Genomic DNA, 27,297 nt, shown 5'->3' on the forward strand with positions numbered 1-27,297 from the left:
ACTGAAAACTGAAAACACTGTAGTAAAATAATTTTTAAATGTGTAAATAGTATTGTGGGACCCATTTTTAATGAAAAAGTTGCTAAAAAGTGAAATTTGTGGGTCTATAAACAGTGCACGGATGCACTGTTCATGAGGAATTAGTCAACAACTACGGCTTGAAAAAAAAAATATTAAAAAAATTAAAAACGCTGAAACGCACAACTTGGACGTGGACGGGCTATCCAAACGCCCTCTAAGAGGGCGTTTGGATAGCACTTTTCTGCGTTCACGTCCAGTTTTTTTTTTTTTTTTTTTACGCGTGTTTGTTATTGTTCATTGGCCATGAACAGTAATTTTAGGCCAATGAACAGTAACTTTTGGCATGAACAATATTTTTTACCCATTTAAAAATTATTTTGCTACAGTGTTTTCAATTTTCAGTTTTCAGCAATAAATTCTATCCAAACGGACTCTAAGAATGTGTTTGGATAGTGTGTCCACGTCCAGCGTCTGGGCTCCCTTCTTTTTTCTTTTTTCTTTTTTTTTTTCAGCGTGTCTGTCACTGTTCATTGGCCATGAACAGTAATTTTAGGCCAACGAACAGTAATTTTTGGCATGAACAATACTTTTTACACATTTAAAAATTATTTTGCTATTTTCAGTTTTCAATTTTCAGTAATAAGTTCTATCCAAACACACTCTAAGTAATTTTTTTTTTTTTAAGTTAATATTTTCATTCATTCATCGTAAAATGTCTAAAAAATATTTTATAAACTCTATAAAAAATAAAAATAAAAATCTAAGTTGTTATAAAAGAAAAAAAAATCTAAGTTGATATAATCTTTAAAAAAAAAATTAGAAAGTATAAGGAGATGTAGTGTCTAATTTTATGAAATAATGAAAAAATAAAAAATGGTAAAAAAAGAGAGGTTGCATCCATCATAGTTAGTAAAATACAGTACATATTTACCGTTGCATAGTGAAGAAAAAATCATTGGGGTCACACATAAAATTAGACCATGTATATATAAATTACATCCATTTCTTTATGGCCCCTTGATACAATCAAGAAACAAAGAGAAAAATTAGGCATTGTCAAATTAATTCTAAACTATATATAAAATTTGATACAGTAACGTGCATATAATTTTAATAATCAATGATAAATAGTATTTCACCCAAAAAAAATGATAATAGTATTATATTTTAATATGTACAAATGTTATATGATATTTGGATTATTTTAATAAGAAATAAATTTATGAGAAAGAAAATTCAAATTATAAAAAGATGAAAGGAAAACTACCTGTGAAAGTGGGAATGCTACACAGGGCAACACGGCTACAAAAACACAATCTACCCACTTGCTTTTGTAGATATTCTAGAGAAGGTTTTAACCACACACTCATTAACGTGGTTATCTAGTCTACCGTCTGCATATAGTATTCACACAAATGTTTTATTACATTGTAAATGATGAAAACTAGAGCATAGAGGAAAGAAAAAGTGAAAAACATAACAGAAATAAAAAGAAGGTGAATGGAGCAGTTGAGAGAATGAGAATTGAGTCGCCAAAGAAAGAGAGAGAGTCATCAGTGTCCTGTCATGTGATAAGCAAAATATTTGCAACTATGCGCTAGTGCAGCGAATCAAAGCTTCCAATCTTCAATCTTTCTGCTGTTGTGGTACAAGTGAGCCTAGAAGTGTTAGAGTGAAAATTAGAATTTTTTTTTTCCGTTATTATTTGGTGAGATGTTTGTTAAAATATTATGTGGTCATCTTAAGATGCTGAAAATGTTTATATTTTTTTTCTTACTAAAAATTAGATATTGTAAAATAGTTTGTAACTCTAGCATTTTTCAAATCCTATCCAGGTAGGAGGGTGTTGATACTCATTTTCGCGACACATTTTCTACAAGCTCAATTCAACCAAGCCCGACTTCATTGTGGGCTCAATTCATGTATTATATTTTATTTTATTCTTTTAAGCATGACTCAAGCCCATGTAACTTACGGGAGAAATTGAGGAAGTGTGATTTAGAGGGTACGGGTCGGTTCCTTTCGGACATTTTACATGAGCCCAGCCTATGCATGCTACCAAGTGGGCAAGGGACACTGGTAGCACCTCAGGCTTATGGAAGAAGTCTTGTATCCAAAATTTTCACCCTAAAATAGTTTTTATGCTCTGGGTGACTATGGCCTAAAGTTTTTGCCCTATCCCACTTTTACCTTTAAAACATAGTTGGCTCTCATCGGCCAACTCCATCTGCTAGGCCTCACTTAGGTGAGCCTCCCAATGGTCTGAAATGTCTGACCAAAGGCAACCAATTAGAGCAAAGCCCTTTTATTTCCAAAATTATGTAAAAAGCTTACCAAACTCTTCCCTAAACAAAAGCAACCCAAACCTAAACACCAAATTGGTATCGTAGGGAATAAAAGCCTCTTCCACTACTCAGAAACCACTCATTAGCAATACCCCAAACTCTATATAAAACTCTCTCTTCAATTCAAAAATGAACCAACCACATTCTATTCATAGACTTGAAACTTCAGAGCAAAAGCTCATTCAGCTAGTCAACATTCTCACAATTCTGAACCTTAGGGGTGGAAATATGGGTGTAAGTGCACAATTGTACCCAGACCCAAAAACAAGTGCTGGGCTCAGGCCTAATGAGCCTTATACAATAAAATTTGTAGAGTATGGATTTGAAATCTAGGTTCGGGATGTTGGAAGTTTTACTAACAGACTAGAGTGCCACAATCTATGCAAATGGTAAACGAATATGACAAAGGGACCTCCTCGGACGTAAGCCGAGGACGATTTGTATAAAAATTCTCTTTCTATGCCAACGTTTACAATTCTTAGTTCCTATTTTTCTCAGCAGAAAGTGGAGATCCCCCTTCTATTTCCTCTCTCGTTTCCTTATATACTTCTTCTTCACTAGTTCATCCACGTGTCATACAAATCTTCTCCTTGGATACTTGTCCCATCCACCACCTTCTTGAAGTCTTCAAATAATAGCAGGGAGGCTGAATCCTACTGTTCAGAGGTAATTTCCCCATTAATGCGGCTAGGGAGGTAGATGCAAGGCCTTTAATGTGGTGGTAGCAGCTTTTTCCTTAGATATTTCTCACATGTCTCTGCTTCTAAAGGGTGCTTGGATCACCCTCTTACTCACCAGTTCTTCCAGAGTTCTGCCTCTAACCCATTTAGCAAGTCCTAGGGTCATTGCTGGACCTGTCCGAGGAGACACTCCTCCTCGGACAACTCCTCGGACTACTACAGTGCGGATTAACTTGTAGGCCTAGAGGCCCTGATCAAAACAGACTGGTACTAACTGATCAGGCCCAAAGGCCAAATATTTATTCAATAGCTTTTACCCCCCACAATGGGTATAAGAGAACCTTCCCTCTCTTCCTTACAACCTCTCTCAATTTTCTTTTCTCGGTAACTGTGGGTCGAAGTTTCAAACCTGTTATGTTTTTATGTTTTTTCTGCACTTTTGTTATTAGCATTTTGATTCTCTATTGTCAAAGCACCATTAGCCTTTTTTTTCTATACATTGTGATTTTTGGGCTTGATTCTCCACAAATAAACACTTCTAAAAAACCCAATGGGATATTTGGGTCATTTTCGCATTTTCAGCCCTTGTCACAAAAAGATCCCCGACAGAGGGCTAATATGATAAGCTTTCCTTAAAAAATTTCAAATTAGCTAGGATAACTCAATATATATATATATATATATATTTGAGAGAAAAAATAAGGAAATTTATTACTGAAAATCAAACTGGAATACATCATCCAAATCCAGTGGTAGATCTTCCAACCACACATCAATATCTGCAGATGAAACTACTCGACATGCGAGGGCATGAGCTAGTTTATTATCCTCTCTCCTAACATGACTAAAACTACAGCAAACAGTGGAAGATAAAATGTGAACATCTACAATAACATGTCCAAACATAGTCCTTGATGGTCTAGCATCGTTAATGGCCTTAAAAACCCGCAACGAATCCCCTTCAACCACCATTTGATGAATATAGAGCTCCTTGGCAAAACTGATGGCCCTACTTGCAGCTAAAGCCTCCACCATATCAACTAACCCTGGATGTCTTACTTTCTAACTCAAAGCCCCTATAATCTACCCCTTCAAGTCCCTAATGACCACCCTTAAGCTTGCACAAGCCTGATCCGCAAACAATGCTCAGCCAAAATTGATTTTATACAAGCCATAGGTGGGTGGCTTCCAACGAATATCCTCACTAGGAGAAGCCACCCAAGGGACCTTCTAATGCACATCCTGGAACTCCTTTAACAGCTCCGAAGCCCCTATGAAAAACCGCATCAATGCCTCAAGTCTTCTACCTCTCTCTTCCCCTGTTCCTACACTCCCAAATACTCCATACAACCATGGCAAAAAGAGCAACCATTTTAGGAGAAACTTGTGCACACAAAAACTGAAACACGTCTTCAAATTTGGAAAAATTTTGAAACTCAAAATATATATATATTGTACTAAATTTTTTTCAAAAATTTTAGGGGGCTCAAGGCCCCCTTCGGTCCAAACGTGGCTCTGCCACTATGTGTTTAATACGATAAATATACAGAGGGCATAATTCGGCATATTTGTAAACTTTTCAGTTCATCTCTCTCTCTCTCTCTCTCTCTCTCTCTCTCTCTCTCTTCCCTCACTGACCCAGCTCACCCATTGCCAATCTCGCCTAGTCCAGCCACCACAGACCCATATCGCCTAGCCCAGCCACCACAGACCCACATCACCTAGCCTATCTTCCCCCATTCGCCGTTCTCTTACTCAATTGCCGATCTCTTCCTCCATTCGCCAATCTTGCCTCGCCTAGTCGCCCAAACCCACCTCGCTTGCTCCAACCCAAGCCAATCTTGCCTCGACTTTCATACTCGAGTGTCTCAGACTCGAGTTCCAAGTGCAATTTCAAATAGCAAAATCGAGTCTTACAGACTCGATTTGTTAGATACCAAAATAGTTTCAAACATTGGCTAACTAATAAAATAGTTTGGCTTTTATAGTTATTTTCAAAAAAAAATCCTGAACACTACTATAAAATACCTTTTTTTTTTATACCTTTGAGTTATAGTGTACAGCTAAAAGTAGCTGTGCATTGTAGCTATAAAGCCAAATTATTTGGTATTCACTCCACCAATGTAGCCATATTTTTGTATTTGGTGGTATTAATAATAGTAATATAGTTTTTAGCACCACCAATACTAATGCTCTAAGGTCTTGTGATATCCATGAGATCCTAGATTTGATACCTCTTGCAAATTTAAATCCTGGGTTTAACACCTCTTGTAAATTTATTCAAGTTAAATTAATATCCTAAGTCCACACGTGAACTTTTGTTTTTAATGCTTTATTAGTTTATCATCCTTCTCTGCATCAAAAAAAAAGTTTATCATCCTTCTCTCTTACCCTTTCTCTTTCTTTAGTTTTCTTTTTTATAGAAACTCGTCTTGCTACTCGGGTAGCGTTTTGTCCCAAATTTCATCATTTTTTTTTTGTTTAAAATTTCTCTTTGGTCATCAATTTAACTGTTGGTAGAAGAAGTAAATGGTAGATCTTAGTAATGGGAAGAGCAATAAAGCCTAGGTTAGAATTCCAGACCGAAACATGAATTCTACCCAGAACGTCAATTTAGGTCGAAATTGAGACGGAATGGAGTAGAGGGTCTTTTGCACTGGAACAGAACAGAATTCAAAACCTTGATTTCCAATAGGGGCATGCGCGGGTCGGATTGGGCGGGTAAACGCCAATATTTATATCCAATCTGCCAATAGTGGGTTGGAAAAATTTCAATCTGCTACCAACCTACCAAAGTTTAAATCCAGCAGATTGGTTACAAATTTTGGTGGTTTCAACTCGGTGGGTTGGTATTAACAACATTTTTTTTTTTTTTTTTAAATTATCACAAACTACAATTTTTTATTGAATAATCTCAAAATATAACTAATACACAAAAAAAAAAAAAAAACTAAAGGTAGATGTCATTGACTAATCTCAATTCTAACATAAACATAGGGTCAATGAAAAAGAGATATATCATCTCTAGCAAAAGTAGGCTCTACCTTACAACTTAGGAAAATTAAATCAACAAACTCAAAGTTTTAACATTTCCGAAGTCACATCAAGGATTAAATAATAAATAAAAAATTAGACAAAGACAAAGAATTAGATGAACTGTATTCTTATGTAATATATAACATATTTAACTTGGATATATAATGAACTACTTTAATATACAATGAACTACTTTAATATACAATGAACTTGCTTGCCAAAATAGTTTTACTTGTAATATTATAACATATTTTATAATATATATAAACAGATCAAATGACATAAACTGAAATAAAAAAGACAAAATATTTAAACAATAGAAGACAATTACGCAATTACATACCTTTGTGATTGTCGGTAAAGAATTGAAATGATAAGAAATAGGCTACAAAAAGGTTAAAGAAGAAAGAGGAAGGGAAAGATAGTGGTTGAAGGTGAAAGGTGAGAAGAAAAATGTGAGACCTAGAGCCACAAAGTGTATATTGTATATACAGTTGAAGTAAATGGGATGGGTGGTAGGTAGGGGTGTTTAGGGTTTCAATGTTGACTTTTTAGATTTTGTTTAAGGAATTTTTTGAAGGCTAGTTCTGTTTAGGGAATTGATTATTGATTAGTTGTAAAAATTTATTAGGTAAATTGATTAACTTTAAATACTTAACAATCTGAGCTAATATTTTTTTTATGTATGTATAATTAAGCGGGCGGGTCGGGTTATAACGGGTTGGCATTTTTCAATCCATAACCCAATCCAATCCGCAATTTTGGGGGGTCTAACCCGCCCAACCGAAAACGCCTAACTTAATGACCCTAATTTTACACGCCCCTAATTTCCGGGTCAGGCGGGTTGGCGGGTTAAGCGGATATTTTACACGCTCCTAATTTCCAATGCCCACACTCTTTATAAACCTCATCATGCCTCATGCGATTCTATTCCATTAGTTTGTAATCTTAAATTTATAAATAACAACTATTATAAATGCATTTTAAATTAATTTGATTAGACCTAGCCAAGCAGTTGTTATATCAAAATAATTCAAAGTATTGAAAACAACAGTGTTTATTGAATATACATCAAAATACTTACAGTAGTAGTAGTAGCAACAAGATTACAGTGATCAACAGGTTGGGTAAACAATACAAGGCTTGAAAGCTAGTCCTGGTTCCTAATTACAAGCTTTGTGTAATCAGTGAGATATCTTGATCTAAGGAAGTCCTAGAGAGAGTTCTAAGGGAAATCCTAGAAAAGATTCTGAGTTTTCAATAAGGGACAACCCCCCTTATATAAGTGAATAAAGCAAGAATAGTACAAAGCAAATAAGTGACATTTTACTATTCACATCGTACCCGTGAGGGCATTATGAGCAATATCCGGAAGGAATCGACTACTTTTCGAGACCGAAAGTAGTTTGGCATGTTGTGCCCAAAATATCAGCAAAATAGCAAGTAAATAGCTTTATCTTTTGGAGAAGTCTTCATCTTGAAAAGTCAACAATGGAGGAAAGTTAGTACGTAGTGATGGTGCGAGAATGGTTTGTCTTATAAATAAGAAGAAATCATTATTATCAAGAAAGCATCTTCAGCAAATAGTAACTAGTGAATATTGTACTAGTGAATATTGTAGCATCATCTGGCTAGACCAATAAGAAAGTCTTGAGCTGGGATCACTATGCTTCTAGGTAGAAACTGCATCAGACTGAGCAAAAGTACTTTGATAATACTTTATTTTATCACGGTTTGCTTTAGAAAAGAATTCATTACTTAAAGCAACCATATCAATTTGAAAAGCTGGGGTCTCACAATCCATATCCATCAAATTTCTCACACGCAGATGTTTAAAAGGTGGAGGAGGTTCAATAGGTGGAAAATCAGATCCAGAAGGAGCCTCAGATTTTGCATCTTCTTCTTCTTCTTGATCATCTTTTGAAAGAAACTCAGGTTTAGTTGAATAATAAGTATTGCTAACCTAGGAATTGTTGCTAGCAACTCCTTTTAGCTTTAAATCAAGTGGTTCAAAATTCTTTTTCAAAAATTCGTCAACATCAGCATTTCTTTTAACAACACTTTCAGATCCAACAAAGGATTTTCTTCCTTCATTGATTCTTAAAGGTTTGTGAGTAGGAAAACATTTGGTATCATCAAAAAATATTTTAACAGTTCCGTCAGTGTATTGTGCAATTTTAGTAAGATCAAGTTCATCAAAAACAGGTTTAACAGGTGGTGCTACTTGTTCCAAAGTCCATTTTTTGGGAAGAGTAATATCTTGCCATCGAATCATTTTAGGGATTTGGATCTTAGCATCAGGGGTGGAACATTGAATTAACATAGTTTTTCTAGCAGATCACAATGCCTCTTAGACCAGAGAGTTAGTCGGAATCAAGCAATTTATAAAAATTCGGTGAAATAAGAGTAAAAGGTCTACTACCATCATCCATTTCATAACCAGATGTCAATATATTCAAAGTTAAAGCTTTAATAATATTAGATCATAGCAAGCAAGATCAAGATGATAACAATCAAAGTAAACAGACCATCATACAAAGAAGCAGCATCATGCCAAGAATGCTATCATTAAATTTCTTAAATCTAGCATCACGTAAACACATAAGCACGAAGCATCAATTCCTTTTCTTGTTAAGCAGTTTAACAGCAACTTGAACCAAACCAATGTGTAAATATTTAAGATTTTCTTGGACAAAAACTCTAATATTTTTCTTGGAAAATAAACAACATTTTTCATGAGTTTTAGAAATAGAAAAGGTTTGTTCAACAAGTTTAGCTCTATATTCGCAGAAAATACTTTTCAAGCCCAATTAAGATCATAAACAGATTTAGTAGAAATCTTTAGGAATATTCCATTTTCTAAAAATTGCACCACTCTCTCAACATGAGGTCTTCAATTCACAATAATCAGAGGACAACCTGTTCCTAGAGCTACAGAGGTCGGATCTCCACATCCTATCAATATCTAACTTAGTTATAACACTCACTATCATGTTTTTCTCACAACGTTGCATTTCGTAACACATACCTGGTCATCAACCCTATTCCTCTCACGCCAACGGCGCCTTGACGCTTCACGGGCCTTGATGTTCGATTCGGACTTTTTACAATGGCAGCACCAACGACGGCAAGATCAACACAACAACAGTATCAATTCGAGGCAATACGGACGGAATATGAAAGACACAACAACACTATTGGCCATGAAAGAATGGCTCGATACCATAAAAGGGGAAAGGACGCGCGAAGGCGGAAGCACAATTGTTGATATATGGAATAATTCAAAGCAAATTATAATTGAAAGTAAGGCGGTAGCACTGCCTGCGTTGTTATATCAAAATAATTCAAAGTATTGAAAACAGCAGTGTTTATTGAATATACATCAAAATACTGACAGTAGTAGTAGTAGCAACAAGATTACAGTGATCAACAGGTTGGGTAAACAATACAAGGCTTGAAAGCTAGTCCTGGTTCCTAGTTACAAGCTTTGTGTAATCAGTGAGATATCTTGATCTAAGGAAGTCCTAGAGAGAGTTCTAAGGGAAATCTTAGAAAAGATTCTGAGTTTAACAATAAGGGACAACCCCCCTTATATAGGTAAATAAAGTAGTGAATAGTACAAAGTGAATAATAAAATTTTACTATTCATATCAGGACCCGTGAGGGACATTAGGAGCGCAATATCCTGAAGGAATCAGATCAGCTTTTGAGACCGAAAGTAGTTTGGCATGTTGTGCCCAAAATATCAGTAAAATAGCAAGGAAATAGCTTTATCTTTTGGAGAAGTCTTCATCTTGGAAAGTCAACAATGGAGGAAAGTTGGTACGTAGTGATGGTACCAGAATGGTTTGCCCTATAGATAAGAATATAGTCAACAAGAAATCATTATTATCAGGAAAGCATCTTCGACAAACAGTAACTAGTGAATATTGTAGCATCATCTGGCTAGACCAATAAGAAAGTCTTGTACTGGGATCACTATGCTTCTAGGTAGAAGCTGCATCAGACGGGTAACCAGCATAAGGGTCCCCTGAAGAGGGATCCCATGGGGGATCATCATCGCATTCATGTTCATGATAAGTTGAATATTGGTTACAGAAACCACAATACATCAATGGTTCGTAAACAGGATCTCTTGTGAGAAATATTCTTGGGTCATCATATTCTGCCCATTGTAAGTGCCGGACCGCAGGAAAGTTGAAAGACACAACAAAGTATCACAAGGTCAGGCAGACACGGACAGAATATGAAAGACACAACAGCACTATCGGCCAAGGAAAGTTGAAAAAGTCAAAATTGTTGTTGCTCATGATTATGCTTTTGATGTTGTTGCTATGATTGATTCTGGTGCCGATGTCAATTGTATTCAAGAAGGATTGATCCCTTCTAGATATTTTAAAAAATCCACTGAAATATTAGTTTCTGCTAATGGAACTAAAATGAAAATCAAGTATGAATTAAACAATGCTCACATTTGCCATGATAATGTTTGCTTTAAGATCCCCTCTGTACTTGTTAAAAACATGACTAAAAAAGTAATTCTTGGTTTGCCTTTTATTAATTCTTTGTACCCTTTTCTTATTGAAGATGATAGAATTACTACTGATCCTTTTGGACAGAAAGTAAAATCAAATTTTGTTCAAAATGTGAAACTCATATTGATAATGTTAATAAACATCTTAGCTTCATTAAACAAAAGGATAGCTCTAAGAAGACTAGTGGACAACTCTATGCTCATTTGTTGCCAAGAATTATTGCCAATTCTCACAATGTCCTGATGAATGATAGTTACCCTGAAAATATGAATATCTCTTTTGTTGACTACTTGCATGATGACAAAAACCTTAGTGAAAAGCATATCTTCACCAAAGAATGTCCTACGGATGCTAAAACTCAAAAAAGCATTCTTTGCATTAGGCTTTTGACCAAGTCTTTACTTTGGTCCAAATTTGTCCGTAGCATGTTCTCCTCTTACTCCAATATTCTCCAAACTAATCATTGTCATCCCAACACTCATTGTCCGGCACAACTAATATATATTACTATTGACCTTTGGCTTTTGAAACATACTTTTCAAAAGAATTTTATTGATACTATTTACTCTCACTTTTCAAAAAAATATTCTATCATATTATTAACTATAGCCAACTGGCTTAACATCCTCTCCCTTAATTGGCAGGACAAAGTAAGATTTAATACTACCACTACTAAGTGGAATATTATGACTTCTTCGGCAGAGAAAAGGGACAAGGGGAAAGCACCTGCACAGGACTTTCCTCAAGACGAAAGGTTCCCAGCGGGACACCCTTTTGTAATGCATGAAGGCGCATCTTCTGGAGTAAAATCCAGTAATGCAACATCCCTTCAGAAATTTGTCCCGGCAGAGGTGACATATTCCAGTGGTGATATCATATTAACCTTACAGGAAGTATTGAACAAAGACTTGCAATTCCATAATGGAATCTATAGTGAATTACCAGATTCCATTAAATTCATTCTAAACAACCTTCAAGCTGCCCATTCTTCGAACCACCACAAACTATTCAACAAAACCATGAGAGCACTTGAAATTCACCTTGTTGACCCTACTACTGAAAATGCAGCCTTTGCCGACCAACTTTTTAATTGCCTTGTTTATGCTCAAAACCATCATGATGAATCAAACCTGATTAGTCAACTCTTTAGCAAAGAGGAAATCCATTCAATGGATAGAAAGACTATAATGGGTACTGATTTTGCTAGATTGAGTCTAAAAAACCAATCTTTGCTTAAAAGTGCTGTTGCCAACTTGCCTCCAGAAGTACAAACTTGTATTTTTGAAAGCAAGGCTATGACTAAAGATCTTGATCTTTGGTTAAAACATTTCAAAACCCTTGTCTCAATTGCCCTTACCATTGTTGAACCTGATGGCCCCAACAAAGGCTACCTGAAAAAGAAATGGGGAAAATACTTTGGGAGCAGTCTCAGAGTACATGAAAAAACCCATCCTTTCCCTGGCCTTTTGATTAATTATGAAGATGGTTCTGATAATGATCCTTTTTGGCTTTCTCAAATGTTTGAATTTGGTTTTGTCAGACTCATTAAATTGACGAGTCATGATCAAATTAACCAGTTTCCTGATATTATCCGAAAGGCTGTTGCAGATGTTGTAGCAACCCCTTATGTTTCAATCCGATGTTGGAGTACTTTGCCCAAATGGGAAAAGAAAAATTGGATGAATGTTCAACCCTCCAAGCATCTTGTTCTCATTAACGAATATACTCACCAAGGACAATGATATGAAGGAAATGCTTATGTTTCAGATAAACATCCCTATGCTCTTGCTGAATGTTGGAGAAGTTACTTTAATAATCAAATTCTTGATGTCTCTGAAGAATTATGGAAAGACTACCATTTCTTTGATTGTACAGACAAAATTTCTGTTTTTGTTAACAAACCTTATGCTTCTGCGGTCCGGCACTTACAATGGGCAAAACATGATGACCCAAGAATATTTCTCACAAGAGATCCTATTTACAGACCATTGATGTATTGTGGTTTCTGTAACCAATATTCAACTTATCATGAACATGAACGCAATGATGATCCCCTATGGGATTCCTCTTCAGGGGACCCTTATGCTGGTTACCCGTCTGATGCAGCTTCTACCTAGAAGCATAGTGATCCCAGTACAAGACTTTCTTATTGGTCTAGCCAGATGATGCTACAATATTCACTAGTTACTGTTTGCCGAAGATGCTTTCCTGATAATAATGATTTCTTGTTGACTATATTCTTATCTATAGGGCAAACCATTCTGGTACCATCACTACGTACCAACTTTCCTCCATTGTTGACTTTCCAAGATGAAGACTTCTCCAAAAGATAAAGCTATTTTCTTGCTATTTTACTGATATTTTGGGCACAACATGCCAAACTACTTTCAGTCTCAAAAGCTGATCTGATTCCTTCCGGATATTGCGCTCCTAATGTCCCTCACGGGTCCTGATATGAATAGTAAAATTTCATTATTCACTTTGTACTATTCACTACTTTATTTACCTATATAAGGGGGGTTGTCCCTTATTGTTAAACTCAGAATCTTTTCTAACATTTCCCTTAGAACTCTCTCTAGGACTTCCTTAGATCAAGATATCTCACTGATTACACAAAGCTTGTAACTAGGAACCAGGACTAGCTTTCAAGCCTTGTACTGTTTACCCAACCTGTTGATCACTGTAATCTTGTTGCTACTACTACTACTGTAAGTATTTTGATGTATATTCAATAAACACTGCTGTTTTTAATACTTTGAATTATTTTGATATAACAACTGCTTGGCTGGTTCTACCGCCTTACTTTCAATTATAATTTACTTTGAATTATTCCATATATCTGCTATCTGTTGTGCTTCCGCCTTCTGCGCTGACGTCCTTCCCCCTTTATGGTATCAGAGCCATTCTTTCCTTGGCCAATAGTGTTGTTGTGTCTTTCATATTCTGTCCGTATCTGCCTGACCTTGTGATACTTTGTTGTTGTGTTGATCTTGCCGTCGTTGGCACCACTGCCATTGTAAAAAGTCCCAGATCCGAACAGTAAGGCCCGTGAAGCCAGGAGAGCGTGTGGGCGTGAGAGGAATAGGGTTGATGACCGGTATGTGTTACGAAATGCAACGGCTGTGAGAAAAACATGATAATTGAGTGTTATAACTAAGTTAGATATTGATAGGATGTGGAGATCCGACTCCTCTGTTAGCTCTAGGACTGGTTGTCCTCCTGATATTGTGAATGAAGAAGACCTCACTGTTGGAGAGAGTGAGTACCCAGATTTTAGAAAATGGAATATTCCTAAGATTTCTACTAAATCTGTTTATGATCTTAACTGGACTGAAAAAAGTATTTTATCTGAATATAGAGCTAGAACTGTTGAACAAACCTTTTTCTATTTCTAAAACTCATGAAAAATGTTGTTTATTTTCCAAGAAAAATATTAACGAGTTTTTGTCCAAGAAAAATCTTAAATATTTACACATTGGTTTGGTTCAAGTTGCTGTTAAACCTTTAACAAGAAAAGGAATTGATGCTTCTGTGCTTATGTGTTTACATGATGCTAGATTTAAGAAATTTAATGATAGCATTCTTGGCATGATTACTGCTTCTTTGTATGATGGTCCTGTTTACTTTGATTGTTATCCTGATCTTGCTCTTGCTCTTGATGATCCTAATATTATTAAAGCTTTAACTTTGAATATATTGACATCTGGTTATGAAATGGATGATGGTAGTAGACCTTTTACTCTTATTTACCGAATTTTTTATAAATTGCTTGATTCCCAGCTAACTCCTCGGTCTAGAGGACGTGATCCTGCTGGAAAAACTATGTTAATTCAATGATCCACCCCTGATGCTAAGATCCAAATCCCTAAAATGATTCGATGGCAAGATATTACTCTTCCCAAAGAATGGACTTTGGAACAAGTAGCACCACCTGTTAAACCTGTTTTTGATGAACTTGATCTTACTAAAATTGCACAATACACTGACGGAACTGTTAAAATATTTTTTGATGATACCAAATGTTTTCCTACTCACAAACCTTTAAGAATCAATGAAGGAAGAAAATCCTTTGTTGGATCTGAAAGTGTTGTTAAAAGAGATACTGATGGTATGCCCATTTTTGATGAAAATATTAACTGTGGTGTTCCTAATGGTGTCAATACTTTGGTTTACACCATTCTCAAACATTTTGTTGGTACTCCATCTAATATTTCGTCTCGAATTTCTGATTATTTGAATAATTTGAGATGTCCTACTATGTTTGATTACAGATGGTACCAAGATGTATTTACTTCTAGAGTCATGCTCAGAAAAGACTCTACGAAGCCTTATTGGAAAGAGAAGTTTATTGACGGTCTGCCTCCTATCTTTGCTCATAAGGTAAAAAATGAATTAATTGGTAAAAATGATTCTATTGATTTTGATAATTTAACCTATGGTGATATTTTCAGCACTATTAAGAAAATTGGAATTAATATGTGCAATGATGAAAAATGGTTAAAACAACGGTTAAATGATAGAAAGAAAGCTAAATATGAAATGGGTAATTTCTGTGAACAATATGGTTTACCTCCTATTGCCCCTTCCAGGCAAAAAGGAAAAAGTAAACATGATAAGGTTTACAAAAGTTATTCCCATAAAAAGCATAAAAGATACAGAACCCACTTTGTTAAACCCAATGATTTTTATGCAAAAAACAAATCTGCTTTTCGAAAACATGATAAACAGAGATCAGGTAAAGGTAAGTGCTTTAACTGTGGCAAATTTGACCATTTCAGTAAAGACTGTAACCAAAAGCCTGGTAAGTTGAAAAATAAGTTGAACATGTTAAACATATATATATATATATATATATATATATATTGAGAATCAGTTTAAAGCTTTATTAATTAGAAAATAGGCATATTAGCCATAACAAGACTATTGATGTTAGAAGGAACAAACTTCATCTATACCGACACAGAGGAATAAAGTCTAGCTCTCTTAGCTAAAGCATCTGTAGCAGAGTTACCTTGCCTATAGGTATGATAGAAATAAAAATTTTGTAAAGAGTTTACATAGGACATAGTGCCCTTAACTAAGTGACTAAAAGCAAAATGAAATATACCACATTTCTGAACAGAATTGATGACAATTTTCGAGTCTCCTTCCATGATGGAATCCATAACATCTAGTTCCTGGACAAAAGGGTTGCTCACTGAGCTACTAACATTTCAAGAACAACAATTAAGGAGGGTTGGGGATTTTTTTTTTTAGACAAAGCTGCCATAAGTTCCCCTTCATGGTTTCTTATCACAACTCCCAAACCAACTTCACCAAAATCATGGAACATGCCCCCATCAAAAATTTTCTTGAACCTATGCTGATTTGGAGGCTTCCATTTTACCATTGATGGTTATGCTTTTTTGATTGGAATACCTTCGAATTTTCTATACAGAGATAAGAATATCTTTGCTTTAGTCATAACTCGAACCAAAGGAGGAACATTCTCTTCCAACCGAATTTTATTTCTTCGAGACCATAGAAAATAGGAGGTAACTGCAAACAGCTCCAGTAGATGGGGCCTATCCCAAATCAACCCAACCAAACCATCAAAAAAGCTCCTCGAAGCTTTAGTTCGATCAACCCATGAGAAAACAATATCCTAAACTGACCTAAAAATCACAATCCCAAAGAGCATGAAAGGATGACTCTGATTGTTTGAACATAATTGACACACATCCTCAGTAATAATCTTCCTTCTTTTAAGATTCTTCTTAGTTGGCAAAGCGTTAGAACATGCTTTCCACATAAAATTTTTAATTTTTCTCGGTAACTTGGAGGTCCAAATTCTTCTCCAAAAACTTTTTATTGCATTAGAGTTAGAGAGTTGAATCTCTATTTTTTTCTTCACATAGTACCTGATAGCCAGATTTAACCACATATGAACCATCTCTGCTATTGGGCTAGTACAAGTAATTTGGTTATATAGTTGCACATAGAGGTATTGCCTTGATTTTTTTGAGCTTTATAAAAGGCAGGAAATTCAAATCAACAATAGCTGAGTTCCACCATCTTGTATCTGGATCAATAAGGCTAGAAACAATAGCATCTTTAAGTAGAATTGAGATGGGTGAAAGTGTTCGACCATGTAAGTCTCCATGTAGCCAGTTAGCATTGTAAATCCAGATTTGAGAACCATCAACAATTCTCCACTTTGCACCCAAGGAAATAAATTTCCTTGCACAGAGAATGCTTTTCCAAGAGGTAGAAAATTCAAATCAACAATAGCTGAGTTCCACCATCTTGTATCTAGATCAATAAAACTAGAAACAATAGCATCTCTAGGTAGAGTTGAGATAGGTGAAAGTATTCGGTCATGTAAGTCTCCGAGTAGCCAGTTAGCTTTGTAAATTCGGATTTGAGAACCATCACCAATTCTCCACGGAGAATGCTTTTCTAAGCAAAAGATCTAGATGAGGATTTAGCTTTAAAGACTAAACATGTAGGAAAATGTTTAGCCTTGAAAATCTTGTAGAAAAGGGAATTAGCGTCATGAACAAGACGCCACACTTGTTTAGCTAACATAGCATCACTAAATTTGCACAACTCTTTATAACCCATACCTTCGTCAACTTTTGGCTTACAAAGAATTTCTCATTTTTCTTGTGAATTTCACTACAATTCCCTCGTTTTCCCCACCAAAATTTACAAATTAGTACCTCAATATCTTTGTAGAGGCCCATAGGTAGCTCATAGCAAAAGTAAGAATTGCTTACACAACAGCCTTCAAAAGAACTTCTTTTCCTACTTGTGACAAAAGTTTTTCCTTCCATCCTTGTAATTTGCTCCACATCATTTCCTTAGTGTAATTAAGGCTCGCCCTCCTATTTCTACTCACCACTACCAGTAAACCCAAATATTTCTCATATTCTTTTACTTCAAGAACTCTCAAAAGAGTTTTGATAGTGTTTTTTTATTTTTTGAGGAGACAGACTTACTAAAGAGAAGAGTAGTTTTTTCTTTGTTAATTTGTTGACCCGATGCTTTCTCATACTCCATAAATTCTTGAATAATCTAAATGTCACTAATCTGAACACGACAAAAAAGTAGACTATAATTAGCAAAAAATAAGTGAGAATTTTTTTGGCCCATTCCAACATAAAGAATAACCTCTAATCTTATCATCATTCATAGCGTATTGAATAAGAGCATTGAATCCTTCAAAACATAATAAGAAAATATATGGTGACAAAGAGTCCCCTTGCTTGATTTCCCTAGCGGGTATGATATGACATTTAGGCTCACCATTCACCAAAATAGAATAAGAAACTGTAGTGATGCATTCTGAGATTAAAACATTGATTGTTGAAGCCCATTTTATCCATTAATTTCAGTAGAAAGACCCATTCCCTAGGTTTGTCAGCCTATGGAAATTGTCGGGAGTCAAGGTCATCTCCCTACCCGCGATAAGTACAGTGTGGGTGGTATCCCACCACCTCTTATCAAGAGCCTACACCTGTATCTTACTGGTTGTATTCTCGAGAAGGTGAGTGATGAAAGCCTCAAAGCCTGCCGCTTGGATCAAAGCCCTAGTCTTGGATGTGAGCTTCTCGTACCAAACTCAAATCAAATTCACAGTTCCACTCCCAGGAAAAGAGGGAAGAATCTGAAAATGACGAAAACAAGTGCATAAAAGCCATATTGGATAAAGCTAAGTGAAAAAAAAGGCATTGAATGCATGAAGCTTTAAAACTGTGTCTGCAACCTAAGACATGCACATGCAAGCTTTAAAAGGCAGGCATGCACATACAAGCTCGAGCACACGTATGCAAAGACTAAAGCATGTGTACACATGCTCGAGTCCGCATATGCATGGTGAACCCAGAATGTGTTCATCATTGTTCTTTTTCCCCTTTGGATCAATCTTAAACATGTTTCTACCCTTCCTAAGCCACAAGGTTTTCATCTAACCCTTCCCATAGCAAAAGCCAAGCATTTTTAAGGCTAAAAAAAATAAAATGCAAGATTAAAGGGAACACATGAAAAGAGAAATTTTTTGAGAAACTCATCAATCTGGCTTATGCACCAAGAGAGAGAAAAATTATGAGTATAGAGGCTCGTGCCCCTTCTCTTTAAACATTATAAAAAGGCCTCACTGCCCTTTCCCAAAAACACACTGAATTTACTCCAAAAAAGTGATTCAAGAGAAACTTTTTACTTTAAAGAGCATCCTAAAACTAAAGTTTCTTGGCAAGGACCTATTTTGGTCCAAAGTCTTCTAGTTAGACTTACTAACCTTTTGAGTATTTTGTTTTGTAAATTGACCAAAGGGAATGGTCAAAAATCAAGTTGTGAGAGCTCTTGTGTTTAAGGTAAGAGTCTAACCTATTCCCTTTCATTTTGTTGTGTTACTTATCTTTTTTATTGCTTTATCAACCAACTCATGTTAAACAATCAAATGCATGTCTATGTTCATATGCATGACTTATCTCACTTATCGCACTACACCACAACACCTATGTATTAATACATATTTATGTTCTATGCATGTTCATGCTATTATTCAAAGCACATAAATCCTAATTATTAATAAGCAAATAAAACATGTTATTCTATTGACCCAAATGCTAAACATGTGAAAATGGAGCTAAACAAAGACTAAACATGAGACAAAACCTAGGCAAAATGAATAAAGTAAGCAAGAACCCTAATTATAGGTTTCTAGGCATGAACATGTGTATGCATATACAAAGAATGTGAACGCATGTCTCGAGTATGCGTACGTATGCATGAAGCAAGAGCATGTATACACACCCAAAAACTCATTTCTAGAAACTGTAATCAAAACAACAATTTTAACAAACTATCATGCTCCAAATATGAAAACTAAACAACCTAAACTAACAATAAATATATTAAAGAAATAAAACATGAAGAAAAACAACCAAAACAAATAAGAATGAAAAGGACAAAGTTAGACCTTTACCTCAAACACCAAAACTCCTTTGAGCTTTTGATTTGAGTAAACTCAAAACTCGAAGGTCAAAACCAAAATAGGCCTCAACTAAGTAAAATTTTAACTTGGGGATGTTTTAGAATAAAACCCCCCCTCTTTGGTTCATTATTTTATAGTGAATTCAGTGTGCTTTGGGAAAAGAGACTTTAGGGCCTTTTATAGTGATCATAGATGGGTGTAGGGTGGCTCCCACTCGATGTGGGACTTACTCTACAAGATTTTACATCAAAAAAGCTTCCATACAGGTATTCTAAAACCCTTCATGCGTGCACAAAAGGGGTATGTGTACGCATGCTCGATGTATGCATGCACATGCTTAAAGCATGAGTGCACATACTTAGGGTTTTATGTACATTTTTGGTAACTCATTTTGGTCATTAATAGCTAGACTGGATTTCACATAAAACTTGTGGAGACTCGTGGCTAAAGGATGGGTTTTTTTGATTGTCACATGGGCTCTTCAAAGGATGGGAAATTAAATTTTCATCACTAAAAATTAGGGGATTAGCACTTAATTTTTCACATAAATTTCCAGAGATATTTTCTCCCTCTATAATGCTAACAGGATCATCAAAGCGTCTAATATCTCAAAAATTAAAGATTCTTTTTGATTAACTTGACTTGAAAAGAGAGGACTATCAAAGTAAGATGCGTGGACTCTTTTGAATTTGAAAAAAATATCAACATTCAATGTAATCCCGATATCCTCGATTGCCATTACTGGCTGGGAGGTCTTTGGCATAGGAACTATGGCCAGTGGCGACGCCACTCAGAAGCCAGGGTGTTCCTAGGAACACCCTAGCTTGAATTTTTTTTTTTATATAATAATTTATTTATTTTTATTTGTTTACCCTTAAAAAAAAAAAAAAAAAAAAAAAAAAAAAAAAAAAAAAACACCCTCAAGCAATATTAGGAACAGCCTCAAAAATTTTATGCCAAACAAATTTTGAACTAAAAGGCATGCAGAGGCAGAGGTGTGTGCTAACGCACAGTGAGGTGTGTGCTAGACTCTTAATAGTTAGTAAAAAAAATGAATGAAGCAACTAAACACCAATAATTAATAATTTAATTAACTAATACATTATAAAAGACAAACAAATTAAATTATGTTAGGCTAAACAACAATTAATAATTAATGAAGCGACAATACAACAAATTATAGTTTATAAAAGACAAACAAATTTATGAAACAACTAAACAACAATAATTAATAATTTTATTAATATTTCAAATGAAATTATAGTTTATTGTGCTGGTACCTTTGTTCATTAATTTCTTTTTTTCTTTTTTTTTTTTTTTTCCTTTTGAGGTTTTTCGGTGTACAGAATGCAAATTTGTTTTGGTTTTAAGAGTTTTTTTTTTTTTTTTTTTAAGTACAAACTTCATGCTTGCCAAATTTTAAATTTCGGCCGATATTTACCGAAATGTCCCGAAACACCCGAAATAGACCCAAATGACCCAAATTTTTTTCAAAGTGGAATATGAACACCCTGGACAAAATTCCTGGAGCTGCCACTGACTATGGCCACTGGCCAGAGAACTCGCTGGACCTCCAACCCATGTAATTTTCTTGGATTGATGTTATAATTTTGTTGTATAGTAAAATTGTATGTTCTCACGCTTAATTGGCACTTCCCTCCATTCACAAAGTGCTTAGAGATCTAAGATGGACCAATAGGATGATAATATTAGTACTTATTATATGCATTGCACTTAACGTGACACATCATTTTCCCATTGGTGGTTGGAGCCAAATTTTTTCCTTTAAAAAATATAAGTTTTTCTTAATTTTGCCTCTTTTAGAATTAAAACTAAGTGTTGAACTTCATTCTAAGTCACTTATGTGTAATATGTGGTGGGGTTCCAAAAGAAAAAAAAAATATTAAACAATTTTTTTGTCACAACTGTAATGTGACAGAGTGTAAATGGTGAAAAATATATATATAAATCCATGTATAAATGATAGACAATCCCTCATAGTCTAAGGCATCACAATTGAGTAAAAAATTTGTGAAATAGTTTGTGTTCCTAAAACCACATGTTCCAAGTCACAACTTCAAGGGTGAAATAATTTCTAAAGTTAATTGGAATCTTGGGAAAGATGAGGAATTTTTCCCCAAGTGGACTTCGACTCCGAACTCACCCAATCACCCTGGGCATTAAGGGGGTGCAAAAAACCGAATGGACCAACCAAACCTGCCCGAACTGAATTTAATTTTTCAGTTTCTTTTGGTTTGGTTCAATCTCGGTTTAATTTAAAAAAAAAAACCGAAATTGATCGGTTCAATCCTAGTTTTAGTGAAATGTATACCGAACCAAATCGAAACCGACCGATATACATTATTATAGGTAAAATATATTTCATAAATGTATGCTGCCTTAGTGGTCAACATGCGTACCACGCGTGTTTTTCAATTTCCTATCCAAGGTTCTATCCTTTAGAACAACTTTTCCTTTTCCTTTTCATTTTTTAAGTTTATATTATCTTAGAACAACTTTTCCTTTTCCTTTTCATTTTTTAAGTTTATATTATCAAAACTACGTCGTTTTGGATTCTATTTAAAACTAAACATCAAAAACCCTAAACATCTCTTTCTCATTCATCCGCCCTCCTCATTCCCCATTTCCCCTCAATCCTTTTCCTTTTCCTTCTCTCATCCTCTCTTCTCAACTGCCCCATCCCCTCTCTCCCTCTTCACTCATCCCTTACCTATTTCTTTAGCCACCATCTACATCTCTTAGATGAGAAGCTGTTGGAGATCAGAAAAAGTGCTACCACTCTTTTTGCTTGGATTTAGTTTGTTAGATCAAAAAAAAATTTTCTTTGTTTGCTTTTAAAAAAAATAGATGTGATAAGGAAACTGAAAAAACCCACCAAAACCGACTGAAACCGAAATCCAACCGAAACTGATTGATTTCCAATTACTTCGGTCAATTTTGGTTGGCCAACGCGTAGAACACCTACCGAACCGAACCGATTACGCCCTTATTGAGCATGCCTCTCAGCTAAGAGGCAAATTGCAACCTATCCTCTCTTCTTAGCCGCCCCATCCCCTCTCTCCCTCTTCACTCATCCCTTACCTATTTCTTTAGCCACCATCTACATCTCTTAGATGAGAAGCCGTTGGAGATCAGAAAAAGTGCTACCACTCTTTTTGATTGGATTTAGTTTGCTAAATCAATTTTTTTTTTCTTTGTTTGCTTTTAATTAAAATAGATGCAATAAGAAAACCGAAAAAACCAACCTAAACCGACTGAAACCAAAATCCAACCGAAACCGATTGATTTTCAATTACTTCGGTCAGTTTTGGTTGGCCAACACATAAAACACCGGCTGACCCAAACCGATTACAGGTATGCCTCTCAGCTAAGAGGCAAATTGCAACCTTATTAACGGTTTTTTATTTTTATTTTTTATTATTGTGTTTATTTTTTAGGAAATTTTATTATTATGTTAAACATTTCAATTGGCGAAATGTTTCACCACTCAAATTATGGTCATGGGCTCTTATCAAAAAGAAAAAATGATTCTCGACATATAAAATGCAAACTAGTGACAAATCATAACAAACCACAATTTCGTACGAAATTACAATTTTCATTTTCACGACAAATTAAAACTAATTGACGGCATCTTAGTATTCACTATTCACACACAAAAAAGAGAAGTAATTGTAATGTTATATCATATACGAACAGGATGCAAAGTATGTTAGTTTAATAAACGAGGTCCAAAATGTTTTTTTCCTATTAACTGAAACTTACAAGGAAATCCCAACATAGCGGACCATAGCTACCAAAACTCCCCACATTATAAGCCAATCACAGAGATATATATACCAAAACTCTCTCTCTCTCATGAGTTAGATCTGAACGAAAAATTCTTACCGTTTTCTCAAAAAAAAAAAAGATCTGAACAAAATTTTTTTTTGATAAGTGAGATCTGAACAAAATTAATTGTCGTCAGCATCTTTCAAAAATCTTGTACAGCTTCTCCAGTGAAGCTACCTGTAAAAAGCAGGGGTCATACATCATTTTCCCTTGCTAGAAAGATAATAGCAAACTAAGAGAACACCACTCCCACCTTCCACAGCATCGTTGCTAATGTGTTTGCAATCTTTAGATTCTGAATTGAATACATATGATAGCAAAATGATTTATGATTTATTTATAAAAACAAGTATTTATATTTGAAACTAGGTTGTCTGTAGTGTCTAGCTCTGTCCATAGGGTTATGAAAAATGTTACGTCCACAACATTTTCACAACACTTTCACAACAAATTATAGATAGTAAGTTATTATTGGTTCTAATTTGAATCCACAACTTAAATTACTTTTTTTGCTCACCCATAACAACTAATAACAACCTACCACTTAAAATTTATTGTGAAAATATTATGGACATAGTATTCTCCATAATATATGGCCATTTGTTCGCACTGGTTTCACCTGGCTCTGCCAACAGGGGTTTAATATATGTTGCCAATGTCCACTCACGGGACTGTACATGCAATCAATGTGCCACATGCTTGACCATGATTTGTTGGATTACCAACTTCGACAACCTAAACTAGTTTTTGAAAGAAAATCATTCTGTTTACCAATATTTATGCATATATTATTTGAAAGATATCTTTTAACCCCATGGTGCCAAGTTCTTTATCCCGCCTCCATCTTTCCTTCCATGTTCCGACGGTGTCCTGGTAGTTTTGTTGCGTCATCCGACAGCAAGTATTTTCTTTTTTCTTTTCTAATGCAAGTATTTTTCAAGTATTCTCTGAGGGCGTTTGGATCCAAGTCTGGCGTCCACGTCCGCGTTTTAGTTTTTTTCTTTTTTTTTTTTTTTTTAACCCAGCCGCAAGGTTGGACTTTTCAGCCATGAACAGTACACAAATTCACTGTTCATGGGTCTCACAAATTTTACTTTTCGCAACTTTTTCATTAAAAATGGGTCCCGCAGTACTATTCACACATTTAAAAATTATTTTGCTACAGTGTTTTCAGTTTTCAGTTTTCAGTTTCAGCAAAATAAGTTCTATCCAAACGGACCCTCTGTTTTCCAATCCTTTAAAGGCGAGTTTCTGTTGCAATTTCTTGGTTTGGTTTAATTTTTGGGGTCAGGGTTTATGTGAGCTTGTTTGCAAAGATTCATCAATTAGTTGTCCTATCATTCGTATGATTCTTAAAGGTTGTGAAATGCCCATTTCAAAACTGGTTTTGCAATTGATGTCTATGTGGCCAGTGTTCTAGTGAACACATACAAAATGCAATGCTTTTGAGTATGCTATACAACTGTTTAAAATGCTTGAGAGTAATATGGCTAGTGCTCTAATGGGGTTTGGTTGTTTGTTAGAATTCTAGATGGCTTTGCTATTTTTTGATATAAATGTTGAAAACAAGTTGTCTTACCATAATACGGTTAAGGCTCTTAAATTTATAATTGACTCATTTACAGAGTTGTCCTTTACAGATACACATGAAGAGTTTTGGATAAACAAAGAGTTTGAAATTTAAATATATACATCAGCTAATAATATTTGTATTTTAATTTGCTGCAATCTGTTACTGTGTTGATAATTATCTGCGGACTGCTGCTATGTGTTGTTGTGTTGATCTTTAACAGCTGGTTCCGTAATTGTAGGACTTTCAATTTGCAGATGAGGTTCTGGTTCTACCCCCTCTCTCTCTCCACTCAGCCGGTCAAACACTCTAGTCTCTCTTCTTTCTTCTTTCTATCGGGCTTCAAATATATATATATTTTTTTATACAAGATAGAATTCTACTCTAGCCTAATCTAAGTGTATATGTGTGTGAAGCTCCCTCCTAGAGACTTAAACCCCGGCCCTTTCCCTCCACACCCCACAAACACTTATACTTGTGGAGTGACCATCGCACCAAGGAAGTGCGGTGGTATCAGGCTTCAAATTAATGGAATTGAGTTTGTCTTTTAAAGTCATGTGCGTCTCACATGCCTATTCCATTAGTGTTTTAACATTAAAACTAACTGATGTATTGATTTGGCAAGTGTGAAATGTATAAGGAGTAAATTGGCCAATATAATAGTTCAAGGGGTGTCTTGGCCACTGCTCTAAAGTGTAGGGGCTATGTGGGCATTTTTCTCCATAGAATCATAGATAAAGATTTATTTGCAGTATTTGATAGAATGCTCCTTTGTGAGATAAAACTTACCTGCACAAAGGTTCCATTTGTAGCCATGGAGGCAGGTGGCTTGAAAAAGAGTCTCATGGATGGAAATAAGACATGCTGGATTGACCATTCACGTTGGGCCCATGCAGTCTCTGCCTCAGAAAGTAGTTCATGCTCCATTTCATCTTCAATTGTGACATCATCCTCTGGAACCACCACAAAGCACTATAAGATTGGAGCTCTATACGATAAGGGGAGAAAAAACAGAAAGTTGTAATGGCCCCCACAAGGGGTTGTACAAGAAAATTTTCCGTGTTTTACTGGACTAATGATATTGTAAAGTTGAAATTTTAATTCCAAAAAGAAAGTCAATTATTGATAAATGCTGAGTTAGATACTGCATCACTTATGTCCCTAATCCAGATGATAAAATCAAAATAAAAAACAATTGATTTACTATATCTCTTATATATATATATAATATTTATATATTTACTATATCTCTCTCAAAGTAAACCTAAAAAATTTTAAAAATAAATAAATTGAGTTTCAAGAAAAAAAAAACCATCACCAGCTGTTTTGGATAGGTCCGAATTTCCCACAATTAAGGGGAATTTTTTCATGGCAAACTTCTAGAAAAATCTATATATTGATCCTTACCCAATTTTGTGCTATAAATCATAATTTTTCAATGAAAAGAACTTTTTTTAGGGGTTTTTCTGAAGAGTAAGAGGGTATCGGCAAGGAAGCTCTCTCAAAGGGTGACTACCTTGAATCAATAAGGAAGCTCTCTCAAAGGGTGACTACCTTTCATGAATTCAACTCTCATTCATTCCCATTCATTTCCATAGAATTCTCTTAGGACCTAGCAAGTTCCTAACATCCGATAGACCTTCTACACTCCATGATCTCCTGAAAGTACTTGCTTTGTAACTAAAAATCTAAAGGTATACAACCTGTATACTCCTTCGATTCTTATATTGTATATTTTTTCTCCTTTTTTAATAAAACATCTTTATTACCTATCAAAAAGATAATTTTTTACCAGGCTCACTTCTCTCTCACCATAATAAGCAAAGGTGTTACATGAAACAAACATTAATTTTACTGCTGCTCTTCACAAATTAATTGCATAAAATAATGACACCACTCTAAGGTCAGCAAATTAATAATGGAAAAATTAAGCATATGTCAAATGTTTCATCTAAACCACCAACCACATCATTAACACCTCAAACAGAGAGAGAGAGAGAGAGAGAGAGAGAGAAGAAGTAATATAACAAGGAACTATTTCTCACAACCATAGTAAGTGATACCATACTTATTAGCGAGCGTCTAGTATATGGAGATATTTATACTTCTTTTCACATACGGAAATATGAAATTCAGACTCATGTGACAAGCTATGGCCCTGAAAGAATCACTAATGAAATACCGCATCTCAAAGCCTACCTACTTCGAAATTTAGACAAAAATGGAATTGTGATGCTGGGGTCTTGGGTTGAAATAGGCGATAATGAGATAAAAAAAAAAA

The 27,297-nt window shown here is 35.2% G+C and overlaps 1 protein-coding gene and 1 long non-coding RNA gene across 2 annotated transcripts in view; one reads left to right on the forward strand and one right to left on the reverse strand.

Moving 5' to 3' along the window:
• The first annotated feature begins 1,412 nt into the window (after nucleotides 1-1,412).
• Nucleotides 1,413-25,377, forward strand: LOC142641668 (uncharacterized). The gene is made up of 3 exons (XR_012845572.1): nucleotides 1,413-1,673; nucleotides 1,857-1,928; nucleotides 25,258-25,377. It is a non-coding gene; the product is annotated as an uncharacterized LOC142641668 (long non-coding RNA).
• Nucleotides 23,315-27,297, reverse strand: part of LOC142640812 (DNA mismatch repair protein MLH1) — a 28,419-nt gene continuing 24,436 nt past the window's right edge. The window contains exons 14-15 of the mRNA XM_075815456.1: nucleotides 25,806-25,969; nucleotides 23,315-23,623 (exon numbers count right to left, since the gene is read on the reverse strand). Of these exons, the coding sequence (XP_075671571.1) occupies nucleotides 23,579-23,623; nucleotides 25,806-25,969 (209 nt within the window). The 3' untranslated portion in view covers nucleotides 23,315-23,578. The remainder of the gene's footprint in view (nucleotides 23,624-25,805; nucleotides 25,970-27,297) is intronic.

Source organism: Castanea sativa, chromosome 1 (genome assembly GCF_040712315.1).
Source record: "Castanea sativa cultivar Marrone di Chiusa Pesio chromosome 1, ASM4071231v1".
Classification (NCBI taxonomy): Eukaryota; Viridiplantae; Streptophyta; class Magnoliopsida; order Fagales; family Fagaceae; genus Castanea; species Castanea sativa.